The following is a 14,314-nucleotide window of genomic DNA, read 5'->3' as shown; positions in this document are numbered from 1 at the left end:
AATTATAAATATCGTTTGTAATAATCGAAGAATATTTTCTTCAAAAAAAATATTGAACCAAAGAAAAATAAGCAATCAATTTCTATTTTTTTTAAAAATAATATTTATAAATTCTATCGATTATAATAATCGAAGAATATTTTCAAATTTTCGAAAATAACTAATGAAAAAATTAGGAATCAATTTCTATTTTGTTTTATATTCAAATTATATATTCTATCGATTATAATAATCAAAGAATATTTTCAAAATTTCGAAAATATTGAATCAAAGAAAAATGAGGAATTTTTGTTTTTTTTTTCTCTCTCTATACAAAAATGAAAAAATATTGCAATATTGAGATTAATTTATTTCTATAGAAAATCAGCGTTTTTTGTTTCTTTATCGAAGAAAAATTTGCCCCAAAAAAATAAACAGTTCGATAATGAAATTCGTTACACTTTTAAAATGTCTAGAAAAAAAATATATATTCGCAATAATATTTATATTATAAAAAAAGATCACGCAAATTATTATTTAATTTTACAAGCGAAAATTTTTAAAAATGTTCATTAATGATTTTTCGAATTCTTCTTCTTCTTTAATTTTTCCTTCTCATTGAAGAAAATAATTTCTTCATTAGTTCGTCAATTTTTTCTCATTCGTATCACTTGTTGCCTCATTATTAATGACAATTTCCTCATGTTGTGAATTATTATTATCCCTTGTTGGCGTCTCATCAATATTATTTGAATGGCACATTTTTCGATGTTTATGAACAAAATAATAGCTGGGAAATTTACTTCCACAAATTTTACATGGATAATATTGTACATTAAGATCGAGAAGTCGTACTTCACGTCGACGTTTATCTTGATGATGATGATGTTGATGATGATGATGATTTTGACGCTGTTGTTGTTGTTGTTGTTGTTGTTGCTGTTGTTGTTGCTGTAATTGTTGATTTTGATTTCGACTTGATTCAGCCTCGGTTGGCAAAAGATGTCTTCTCGCGTGTTTACGATAACAATATTGCGATTTAAATGTATGCTGACAATAGCTGCATGTATAATTTCCAGAAACGCCACAATCGCTCGTTAATTCTTGTGTCACGTCTTCCGGTCGTCCGTTCTCATCGTTTTCGCCTGAAAATTGTTTTTTTTTTTCATCATTATTATTCTTATTAATGACAAGAAAATTTGAAAAGAATTTTTTCTTCCTTTTTTTAATGATTAAGTTTTGAAAAGAATTATTTATTTATTTTTTTTTTTTTAATGAACTTACCGGAAGTGTTGTCTTCATTTTCCAAGCAACTTCTCGGACGTATTGCAGTGCCCGTCGAAGGTGCGGAATAATTTTCATTTAAAACACGATGAAATCTCACGGGTCCGTCGCAACAGGCGACATCGTAAACGACACTTCCGCTTGAATTGCTTTCCTGTTCGGTGTTTGATCTTAAAAGATAATTAAAAAAAAAAAAAAGAAAAAAAATTAAATTAATTTCCAAATAAATATATTGGTATTAATTTATTAATTTGATTTTGACAATAATATGAAATTGGGAGAAATTAATATTTCGATTACTTTTTAAACATTTATTTTGATACACAAAATTTTGAAAATAATTTCAAATATAGAAATTAAGTTTTAATATTTAAATCAATTTTGTAACTAATTTTGAACGTTGAAATTAATTTTAAAACTAATTTTGAATATAAAAATTAATTTTTAGCCTAATTTTGAATATTTAAATTAATTTTGAACATAGAAATTAATTTTAAACATAGAAATTAATTTTAATAGTAGAAATTGTTTTTGAACCTAATTTTAAAAATAGAAATTAATTTTTCCCCTAATTTTGAATATAGAAATTAATTTTTAATATTTAAATCAATTTTGTAACTTATTTTGAACGTAGAAATTAATTTTAAAACTAATTTTGAAAATTTAAATTAATTTTGAAAATAGAAATTAATTTTAAAAGTAGAAATTGTTTTTCAACCTAATTTTAAAAATAGAAATTAATTTTCCCCCTAATTTTGAATATAAAAATTAATTTGGAAAAATTAAATTAATTTTGAACGTAGAAATTAATTTTAAAGCTAATTTTGTATATAAAAACTAATTTTGAAACTAAAAATTAATTATAAAAGAAAAAAAATTAGTTTCAGAATTTTAAAAATACAGATTAATTCCCAAAAAGAAAAAATAGTATTTGAAAATGATTCCCGCTTTTCTGAAATAACATTTTTCAATTTAATTTTGAGACTATTTTTATATTTTACAAAAAAAAAAAAAGTTTCCAAAAGTCAGAAATTAATTTTTAATTTCACTTTTCGGGTAAAAATCTATTTTTTTTTTGTTAACTTTATGTCTTTTTTTTTTTACCTTGTTCGACGCAACTGTTGCGAAATGTGTTCAACGTGAGTCACTGATATTTTTTCACTATCCTCGGAAAGTGTTGAATTATTACTTTTTGTTGGCGGCGTTGACTCGTCAAGAATTTTTCGTTTTTTCGCAAATTGTGGCGTTAATTGCACCACCTGAGGAATTATGGGAGTCAAAGATCTTGAACGTGAACGTGAACGTGAACGCGAATGTGATCGTTGGGGACGTGATGTCGATGATTTTGGCGATAGTGACCTTTCTCTCGCACTAAAAAAATAAATAAAATGCAACAACAACAACAACAATAACAAAAAAAAAAAAAAAAAGAATAAGTCAATTATTAGCTTGTGTTAATTCAATTTTAATATTCATTTCGATTTTGATTTCATTTTTCATTTAATTTAGTTTCAAATTTAATTCTAATTCGATACAAATTTTTTACATTTGCTAAAAAAAATCTAATTTATTTTAATTTATTTGAAATAAATTTTTCATTTTTTCGAATTTAATTAAAATTAAATTTTTTCAATTATTTGAAATAAATATAAAATTTCCATTTTTCCGAATTTTAAAATTTGATTCAGGAAAATTTTAATTTAATTTAGTTTTGATTTTTACAAAAATTAATAATTTAATTTAATTTGAAAATTTCAAAAAAAAAATCTATTTTAATGCAATTTTGAAATGAAAGAAAAATCCTAATTCTAATTTAATTAAATTTTAACATTTATTTTTCAGAAAATATTTCAAAATTTGAGTTAAAAAAAATTCTAGAATTCAGTTTTAAAATTTTGGGTAAAAAAAAATAATTTCAATTAAAAATTTTTTATTTCGAAATGAAGATAAAATTGAAATTTCCGAATTTGGAAAAAAAATTGAGGAAATTGAATTATTTTTGTTCTTTTTTTTTTTTTTTTGAATCGAACCTGTAGGAAAGTGACGATCCGGGATTATCCTGAAAAATTGGGGGAATAATTGACGGTGGCAAATGTAAAGATGGCAATCGTGAAATAATGGGCCCGGGACCGTATAAGCTTGTTTGTGGCCAACACAATGGTGGTCCCACTGTCAATCGATTTGGCACTGGTCTCAGTACATTTCCTTGGCCAGTTTGTTGAACTGGAATTGCAGGTGGTGTTCTCAGTCTCAATAAAGCGGCTCTACATTGTTCCAATGCTCCTGGCATGTGTAATAAATGTGTTGCCAACAAAACACTATAAATGTTGTCCAAAGTTACATCCAAATGACCCGTGTACATATAGTTGAGTAGCGGTGCAAATGCCTCGCCACCTGGAATTTATTTCGTTGCAAGTCAAAAAAAAAAAAAAAAAAAATTGCAATTTTTATTTTTCCCATTTGAAATAGAAAAAAAGAAACAATTTTCTCAACTATTTGAATATATAGTATTTTTTTTTTTTCTAATTTTCTCGACTAAAATTTTATTAGAGAACAAGAGGAAATTTTTTTTTTTCGACAAAATCTTTTGTTGAAAAAAGGCGCATTTTTTTTGGGGGAAAAAAAACATTTAGAAAACTTGTAAATTTTTCAGAATCTTTGGTAGTTATAATTTTTTGGTTCTTTAGGAATTTTTTTTTTTGTAAAAGAAAAACAAACAAAAAATGAGGAAAAATCGTAAATTTTCTGGAATTTTAGATAATTATAATTAAAATTTTTTGGGGTTTTTTTTAGACATTTTTGATTGTAAGAACAATATAAATAGAAAAAATTGAAAATTTTCCAGAATTTCTGATAATTATAATTTTTTTGGTTTTTTATACATTTTTGTTTGTAAAAAAAAACATAAATAGAAAAAATTGAAAATTTTTCGGAATCTATAGTAATTCTAATTTTTGTAATTGTAATTCTAATTTTTTTGGTTATTTGGATTTTTTTTTGATTTTTTTAAAAAATAGAAAAAATTGCAAATTTTCCAGAATCTTTGGTAATTTTAATTTTTGTAATTGTAATTCTAATTTTTTGGTTATTTGGATTTTTTTTTATTTTTTTAAGAAATAGAAAAAATTGCAAATTTTACAGAATCTTTGGTAATTTTTTGTAATATTGTAATTCTAATTTTTTTCGGTTTTTATTTTTTTTAGACATTTTTGTTTGTGAAAAAAATATAAGTAGAAAAAATTACAAATTTTCCAGAATCTTCAATAATAATAATTTTTGGTTTAAAAAAAATTTTTTTTTTCATATAAAAAAAACATAAATAGGAAAAATAGTAAATTTTACAAAAAATTTTCCGTACTTATAATCTTTAGCAAAAAAAAAAAAAAAAGAAAGTAGGAAAATTGTTTAAAAAAAATAGAAAAATAATTTTTTTTCTTATTTGGTTTAAAAAAAAATAGATAAAAATCATTAAAAAATTAATTCTCTAAAAAAAATAATTTTTTGAAACAAATTTGTTGAGAGACAAGAAAAAGAATTTTTGATTTTTCTCTTACAAAAAGAAAATGAATTTTCAAACAAAAATCCTTTTGGAAATTATTAAAATTTCTTGTAACTATTTTAATTTTTTAAAAATTGCAAATATTTATTTATTTATAAAAATAAAATGAAAAAAAAAATTATTTTTTTTTTTTTGTAATTTTTTTTAAATAGAAGAGAAAATTGTTTCTTTTAAAGCTTTTTTTTCTTTTTTTTCATTTACCAATTGACGAAACGGAAATTGAACTAATAACTGAATTTCCATCGGAAGACGATGTTGAATTTGTGGAATTATTATTTGACAATAATGCCTTTAAATATCCACTGTGAGCGGCTAAAATTGCACGATGTGCAACAAATTGATGTTCACCTTCGTTTCCCACTCGAATCAAAGTGTCAGGGGGTGAAAGGGTCTCGAGACGAGGACAGGTTTGTTCCGAGCCAAACCAGGCGCGATAAAAATTATACATTTTCTTTTCCTTATTATTATTATTATTATTGTGTATAGAGAGGGAAAAAAAAAGTCCTGGGAATTTTTTTCTTCCTTTTGTTATTAAATTCCGTGTCACTGATTTTCAATATTTTTATCGTAATTGTTTTGACAGGGCATTTTTTTTCAATATTTGCCCCTAGAAAAATTTTTACTTTTCCTTAAAACATTATTAGCTTTTTCACTTTAAATAATTTTTTTTAATAATTCAAAATTGTTACTAATTTTTCGAATTTTTAAATTTTTTTTTCGAAATTTCTTTGATATAATTATTATAATTTAAAATTATCAATTTTTCGGTTCGGTTAATTTTTTTTTAATTTATAACAATTTCTTTCATATAATCAAAAATTGTTATCAATTTTTTTTTTTTTTGAAATTCACTTAATTTTTAATTCACTTTCTCAATTAATTTTATTTTTCGTTGTATTTTATCACAGTAACTTAAATTTCGAATTTTTTTCTCGGAAACTATATTTCCAATTTAAAAAAATAAAAATTTTCAATTTGTGAAAATATTACCAAAAAATTGATTTGAATTTTCAAAATTATTTAAAAAACAATTTTTTTTTTTAAACCACAATTTTTATTTATAAAAAAAAATAGAAAACGAATAAAAAAAACCGATTTTATTCACAATAACTTTGAGAAGTGTTTTATAAAACGACGTTTTGAGAACGATAACTCTTGCGGTTGTGATTTGAACGCCAGGAGCTGAGGTTGAACCGGGGGTAGTTTTACCGAGAGAGAGAGAGTGAGAGAGAGAGAGAGAGCCCCACTCTCTGGTTTGTACTACCCTCAAGAGAACGGGGTGAGAAACGCCCCCAATGAAAAGAGATTGGCCCGTTAATCTAACACGTGGTTGTCCTTCCCACGAAACATTTTCATATTATCGCGAAATTTTTATGGAATTATTATTATTCCTTTATCATCAAACAATTATTGAAATGTATTTCATTCTCTATATTCTTATTATTAATTTTTCTCGTTTGAAAAAAAATATGAAATTTTTCCCTTTTCTAAAAAAAAAAAAAAAAATGGATAAATATTTTCCTAGGGCTTAAAGTAATTATTTTCTTCCCTAAGGATTAAAAGAAAGGATATTTACAAGATTAGGAAGTAAAATTACTATTTTCGATTCTAGGGGGTAAATTCGATTTTTATAATTAGGGAATAAAAATTTACTTCTTTGTCTATTTTGGAAATAAGGAAAAATTACCATTTCTCTAACCCTAGGGACTAAAATTCCCTTTTTTAACTCTGTAAAAAAAAATTATTTACTCAGAGATTAAAATTTGTAATACTGATTACTTTTTTCATATTAATTTTTAAGACTATATTTTTTATAAAAAAAAAAAATCCAAAAGTTAGAAATGAATTTTTATTTCCATTATCAATAAAAAGTTTTTATTTATTTATTATTTTATTATTATTATTATTATTATTATTATTTATTATTATTATTTATTTATATTTATTACTTTTTATTATTATTTTTATTATTTTTCAAAAACTAGAAACTAAAATAACATTTTTTCACTCTAGGCAATAAAGTTACATTTTTCCATCTCCAGTGAGTAAATTACCACTTTTCTAACCCTAGGGAGTAAATTTATTGAAATGTATTTCTTTCTCTACATTCTTATTATTAATTTTTCTCGTTTGAAAAAAAAAAAATTATAAAATTTTTCCCTTTTTTTTTAAAAAAAAAATGGATATTTATTTTCCTAGGGCTTAAAGTAATTATTTTCTTCCCTAAGGATTAAAAGAAAGGATATTTACAAGATTAGGAAGTAAAATTACTATTTTCGATTCTAGGGGGTAAATTCGATTTTTATAATTAGGGAATAAAAATTTACTTCTTTGTCTATTTTGGAAAGTGGATAAATTACCATTTCTCGAACCCTAGGGACTAAAATTCCCTTTTTTAACTCTGTAAAAAAAAATTATTTACTCAGAGATTAAAATTTATAATACTGATACTGAATTATTCCTGAAAAAAAATTAGTTTTCGAAAATAATTGTTTTTTTTCTGAAATTACTTTTTTTATATTAATTTTTAAGACTATATTTTTTTATGAAAAAAAAAATCCAAAAGTTAGAAATGAATTTTTATTTCCATTATCAATAAAAAGTTTTTATTTATTTATTATTTTTATTATTATTATTATTATTATTATTATTATTTATATTTATTATTTTTTATTACTATTTATAGTTTTATTATTTTTCAAAAACTAGAAACTAAAATAACATTTTTTCACTCTAGGTAATAAAGTTACATTTTTCCATCACCAGTGAGTAAATTACCACTTTTCTAACCCTTGGGAGTAAATCAAACATATTAATTTCTAGAGAATAAAAATACCTTTTTTTAACAGTAAAACGACTCTTTCTATTCTTAGGGAATAAAAATATTATTTTTAACCCTAGAGAGTAAAACGATTCTTTTCATTCTTAGGGAATAAAATAATTACTTTTTACACTAGAGTGAGAAATTCGTCTTTCTATCCCCAATGGAGTAAAAATATCTTTTTTCCACCGGAAATCTTTAAAAATATTACCGAATTTTTTTTGTTATTTATTCATAGGGATAAAATTTTCAGGGTAATAAAAAAAAATACCATTTTTTCTAAAAAAAAAGAAAAAAAAGCCCTCCAATATAATACGCTTGAAAAGACGTGAAAGTCTAGAATAAAAGTAAAAAAAAAAAAAAAAAAACATAATTTTTTTTTAAATGAAAAAATGTGTTTCCATATCTAATATGAAAATATATCCTTATATTTGCAAAAGACCTGGAGTGGACGAGTATCGCTCAATTTCTCTTCGAGGATAAAAAAAGAAAGAGAGAGAGAGAGAGAGAAAAAAAAGAAAAGAACCCGGTTGTAACGGAATAAAGCGAAATTCGACGGTATACGTGAATTATAAATTATATTATGCAAATACTATGGAAAAAAGAGGAAGGAAGGAAGAAGCACTAGTGCTGAGCTAATTTGATGAAAAACATCAGAGAGGGTTAGGAAAAGAAAGAGAGGAGAGAGAGAAAACCTGGCAAAAGACGCATCTCTCTGCTTATATTCTTTCTCTCTTTCTCTCTCTATCTCTCAATGAAAGGCACTTTAGTAAAGTTTTACATTTTGTTTTTCCTGAACGAATTTCATTTTTCAACCCATGTAATTCACGAGCACTTATATATATATATCTCGAGTACACCAAAAATGCCCTTGAGCGCATTTAAATAGCTAATGAACTTTCATTTTACAAACAGAAATCACTGACAAAAATATTGTCTAATTTAATAGAATTTTTTTTCTTTTTTTTTATTATTAAAAAAATTTTAAAAACATATATCTAAATTTAAAATTCATTAAAAAATGAGAATTTTAATTTTTTATACTAGTTCAGAAAAAAGTAATTTATTCCCTAGAGTTAAAAAAGATTTCTTTAGTTTCTAGTTTAGAAAATAATAAAAATATAAAAATTTATATGAAAATAATAAAAATAATAAATTTAATCTCTGCAGTGAGAAAAAAGGTATTTTTATTTCCTAATAATAAAAATGTTCGTTCTACTATACTTAGGGTTAAAAAAAGGTATTTTTTTTCTCTATAGGAAAGAAAATGTTCGTTTTACTCCCTAGGGCTAAAAAAAAGGTATTTTGTTCCCTAGTGTACAAAAAATGTCATTTTGCTCGTTATAGTGTTAAAAGAGATCATTTTACTCCTTATTGATGGAAAAATTCTATTTAATTACAATTATTAATTAATTATTAACTAATTTTTTCTTGAATAAAATTTTGAAAATTGAAATTATTTCCTGTGAAATGTAAATTGATGAAGAATTGAAAAAGCGATTGGTGTATAAAAGAAAGAAGGGCGCGTTTTTGATCAAGGGAAACGTTTTGCTTTATAATCGGACGATTTCCTGTCAAAGAGGGAAGGAGAGTGAGAGAGAGAATTTGAAACTCTCTTGCTCTCTCTCTCCATGGTCTCGAGGGAAATGTGTGTAATCGCCATCCTATTCTGCATCGGTTTCCTCGCGATCATTTGTTTATTGGCTCGTGCCATCGCGAGTGTCACGGCGCGCACAGAGCATTGTAAATGAAAAATATTCCCTTGTATTATATATATACATATATATATATAAAAGAATATTCTTATTCACGTGAATTGACGTGTAAAATCACAACAGAAAATAAGTATATATTTTTTAATGGTCCTCTGCATTTCAAGAATTATTTAAATACAAAATTCAAAATTAATAATAATAATAATAATAATAATAATAATAAAAATCCACAACTGAAAAATTTCAGTCGAATTTGGTAGTTTTTTGAAAAATTCTTCGTCATATTCGATTCGCGATTTTGAATTTTTGAAAATTAAGTTCAAATTCGTAATCAGCGACCCTGAAAACCCCCCGTGTAATAAGTTTCAAAGCGATTTTTGATGAATTTAAAAAAAAAAATTCCACCATATTGGAACCGCCATTTTGAATTTACGAATTCTGAGGCCAAATTCGTAATAAGCGACCCCGAAAACCCCCGACTAATGAGTTTCAAGCAAATTGGAGCAATTTTAATTTTTTCCCTCCTCCATATTGGGTCCGCCATTTTGAATTTTGAAAAACCGACATTGAATTCGTAATCAGCGACTCCAAAAACCCCCAAGTGATAAGTTTCAAGCGAATTAGAGCAATTTAAATTTTTTTCCCCCTCCATATTGGGTCCGCCATTTTGAATTTTGAAAAACCGACATTGAATTCGTAATCAGCGACCCCAAAAATCCCCAAGTGATAAGTTTCAAGCGAATTGGAGCAATTTAAATTTTTTTCCCCTCCATATTGGGTCCGCCATTTTGAATTTTGAAAAACCGACATTGAATTCGTAATCAGCGACCCCAAAAACCCCCAAGTGATAAGTTTCAAGCGAATTGGAGCAATTTAAATTTTTTCCCCCTCCATATTGGGTCCGCCATTTTGAATTTTGAAAAACCGACATTGAATTCGTAATCAGCGACCCCAAAAACCCCCAAGTGATAAGTTTCAAGCGAATTGGAGCAATTTAAATTTTTTCCCCCTCCATATTGGGTCCGCCATTTTGAATTTTGAAAAACCGACATTGAATTCGTAATCAGCGACCCCAAAAACCCCCAAGTGATAAGTTTCAAGCGAATTGGAGCAATTTAATTTTTTTTTCCCCTCCATATTGGGTCCGCCATTTAGAATTTTGAAAAATCGACATCCGATTCGTAATCAGCGACCCCAAAAAGCCCCTGTTCAACAAGTTTCAAGCGAATTTGATCAATTTTTTTTAAAAAAACCTTTCACAATTTATGGAAATATTAGGGTGAATTTTTGTTAGGGTTAAACTATCACTAAACATAACCTTTATTTTTTTTTGGACCTAAAATCCCTTTTCTCATGGAATGTTACACATAGGGAACAGTATTTTATGTAATTTTTCATAAAAATTCTAGTCATAGAAAGAAAATATTTTTTTTTTCTGAACAGATTGGCTATGTTGCAGAAAAAAAAGCTGCCTACGAAAAGAGAGAGTGAAAGAGAGTGAGAGAAAGATATACAGAAAGAAGTCAAAAAACTTTATAGGGGTAAAAAAAAAGAGTAAACAATTTTCGTGAGTATTTTCGCTTGCTTAGGCAATTACACAAGTTCCGTGAATTTTCGGTGCAAGGAAATATGTGGGACGATGTAGCGTGTAACAGTACGTACATAATCCGTTATTTGCGAAAGCGCACTCTCTCTCTCTCTCTCACTCAATCCCAAAGCACCTGTCCGCAGTATACGCGAGCACACAGTAAAACATTACCCAGGTATATAGCAGAGGCATTAATTGGGATTAAGTAAATCAAGACGCTAATTAGCTCGTTTCGCTTCAAACTCAGCAGCAGTAGCAGCAGCAGTCATTCCCCTGCCTCCAACATCTTCCATTTAATTTTGCCACCAATTTGCCTTGCTTCACTCAACTTTCCATCTCTCATTCTCTCTCTACCAACATCCCCTCTCATTTCCTTTATACATCTGTATCGAATTCACTTTTCGAAAAGAACTTCCGGATATAAAAAAAAAAACCACCGTTTTTTTTACTATTAATTTTTGGCATAATTTTACGAAATGCAGAAACTCGGTTTGGGAATAATTTTCAAATTTCGTTCCGGATTAGTTTAGAAATTGATAACGATCCGAAAATGAACCGTTTTAGTCAGCAATCAGTCTGGATGAAAAAATAAATCCGAGATCAGTCGGAAATAGTTCGAAATTGACGTGAAATAAATCCGCAATTAGTTGGCAACATTTTGATTTTAGTTAGATCCAAAAAAAACAATCCAAAATGAGTCTAGAATAATGTAGAATTTTTATGGAAACTATCTGCAAACAGCTTGCAACAATTTGATTTTAGTTAGATCCAAAAAAACAATCCAAAATGAGTCCAGAATAATGTAGAATTTTTATGGAGACTATCCTCAAACAGCCGCAATTAGTCCGCAGCAGTTTGATTTTATTTAGAATTTGAAAAACAATTCAAAATGAGTCCAGAATAATCCAGAATTTTTATGTAAACTATCAGCAAACAGCTTGCAACAATTTGATTTTAGTTAGATCAAAAAACAATTCAAAATCAGTCTAGAATAATGCAGAGTTTTTTTTGTAACCTATCTGCAAACAGCCGCAATTAGCCCGCAACAGTTTGATTTTATTTAGAATTGAAAAACAATCCAAAATGCATCCAGAATAATCCAGAATTTTTATGTAAACTATCCGCAAACAGCTTGCAACAATTTGATTTTAGTTAGATCGAAAAACAATTCAAAATCAGTCTAGAATAATGCAGAATTTTTTTATGTAAACTATCCGCAACAATTCGGATTACGTAAACTGTTAACAAAACTGAATCCGACATGAGTTTGTAAAAATTCTAAAATCTGTTATTGGTCCTCAATAATTCTGATTTAATCTAGTGAAAAATCCTAATCCGAAATGAGTTTGGAAAATTTCAGAATTAATAATAATATGTACAAAATCAGCAGTCGCAGTCTGAAGAAAAATTTTAATCAGAAAGGAATTAGTCGGAAATTCGGATTTAGTCAGGTCTAAAATTTTAATTGAAAATCTGTATGTAAAAAATCTGGTATTAATCCAAAAATGATGATTTTGTGCATATAAATTCTTGACTCATTTCGGATTAAGATTGTTTTAGCAGATTAAGACCGGATTGTTACTGACTAATATCGAATTTTTTTACATATCCAAAATGATTTTGGTATAATCCGACATTCTGTATGTATTAAATCCGCAATTAATCAGCAACAATCTAAATTTAGTTAGGTTTTGATGCTTTTAATTCCAGTTTCTATTCATGCCGCCAAATGCAGTTCTCTCACAGTTGAGTTGAGTCTCAAGTTCTATAAAAATGGTTTCAGAATAGGAGCAAAAGGCAAGTGCAAGTCCAAAAAAAAAAAACCGTAAGTGCAAGAGAAATAGGTAGTTGTTTTTTTGGACTTGCATTTGCCTTTTGCACCTATTGTTGAACCTCCTTAAGAACTGTTCACTGTCGGCGTAAAAAACATGCGTTGCCTTCTGACCAACAGTCACTATACTTTGGTTAATATTTCGGAATGTGGAATTAATCCGAAACAATCGGCTTTAGAGTTGGGTTTCTATTAACCTGGAATTGGTCCGGTAAAGTCCGAAATTATTATTATTATTATTTGTATGCGACTAGTAAATTCAGAATTAATCCAGTCTAATCCGAAATAAATCGGATCATACACGATTAATAAATACAAAATTACTTCTATTGAATCCAAAATTAATTTGGCCTGTGCAATCAGTAAACCTAAAATCTGCATTTACTAGTTGCGTTTGATCGAACTGATTTCGGATTAGACCTGATTAATTCCTAATTCACTATAGTAACACAAATCGGGCGAATTGCGAATTTAGCCGGACTAATTTCCGGATGATAAAAAAACCTGACAATAAACTGGATTGTTTCGTATTAATTCTAGATTGATCCGGAAACAGAAATGATAAATAACTTTTAGGCCTAACAAAAGTATTAGTAAGTGCTTTTAAAAGACTTCTACAATTTTCCAAAATCCTCGAAAAGGCTTCTTCCAATATTTAGCTTTCTAAAAGACTTCTAGAAATCTCTCCACAACTTTTGGAATACTTCAAAAAATACTTCGTTTTCCAAAAAAAGCAAAAGTAATTCCTCCAAAACATTAAGAATAATTAACCCGCATATTATATATATATCAACCACACAAAAGGGGTGAAAAAAAGTGATCAAAACTTAAACACGAGATATCCGAAGCGTGTTTTAGTATAATATGGTTCATGAATTTCAGTTCATGGTCGGAATGACAGAGGTTGACTTCGAATAATTGTGGACTTTGCCAAAGCGCGCAATGGTCTGTCCATTCCACAGGGAAAGAGAGAAAGAGAGAGAGATGGAAGAGGTTTCTCAAATACACTCGCAAGGATCATGATCATCGCACGAGGGTTTTTCAAGTATATTGTAACCTATAGTGCACAGTGGGACCTTCGGGTTGTGTGCTATATATATATATAGTTATATAAAGGCAAAACGCTTGGTTTAGCGCATCAGAGTGTGCCGTGGGTCGAGTTGAGACAAGCTGAGCAAACACTTTTCACGATATTACCGCAAGCACACTTTGGGGGCTCTCAATCTGCTTTCACCGGGGTACTTTCTGAATATTGCAAATTATTTAGGTTCCTATACATTTATTTTTTTTTTTTTTGTTGACGTTTCAATATTATTTCACGATTCAAATATGCGTCTGCATTTTTGAACTGATTTTGAACACACTCTAATCTTATCAATAACTAGTTTCGATTTTTGTCCAATAAAGTCTCTGGACAAATTCTTCTTGTCCAATCAAAAAACACGCTAGCGTCAAGTTGGATCGATTTCTCGATTTTTGTCCAATAAAGCCTCTGGACAAATTTTCACTTGTCCAATTAGGAAATACGCGAGCGTCA

At 27.4% G+C, this 14,314-nt stretch overlaps 2 protein-coding genes across 2 annotated transcripts in view; one reads left to right on the top strand and one right to left on the bottom strand.

The window, feature by feature from the left end:
* The window catches only part of LOC127281243 (uncharacterized), a 100,798-nt gene that overhangs the window by 64,452 nt on the left and 22,032 nt on the right, over positions 1 to 14,314 (top strand). The window lies entirely within an intron of this gene.
* On the bottom strand, positions 307 to 5,431 carry LOC127281127 (myb-like protein P). Its single transcript, XM_051304654.1, has 5 exons — positions 5,024 to 5,431; positions 3,294 to 3,657; positions 2,368 to 2,634; positions 1,264 to 1,433; positions 307 to 1,124 (listed from the first exon to the last, which is right to left on the bottom strand). Exons 1-5 carry the CDS (start codon positions 5,268 to 5,270, stop codon positions 619 to 621), a joined length of 1,554 nt encoding a protein of 517 aa, XP_051160611.1. The 5' UTR covers positions 5,271 to 5,431; the 3' UTR covers positions 307 to 618.

This window comes from Leptopilina boulardi, unplaced genomic scaffold (genome assembly GCF_019393585.1).
Source record: "Leptopilina boulardi isolate dan_hultmark-lab unplaced genomic scaffold, ZJU_Lbou_2.1 LbouV2_266, whole genome shotgun sequence".
In the NCBI taxonomy this organism is placed as follows: Eukaryota; Metazoa; Arthropoda; class Insecta; order Hymenoptera; family Figitidae; genus Leptopilina; species Leptopilina boulardi.
Note: the sequence above shows the minus strand (reverse complement) of the source record. Positions and strands in the feature narration are given on the sequence as shown.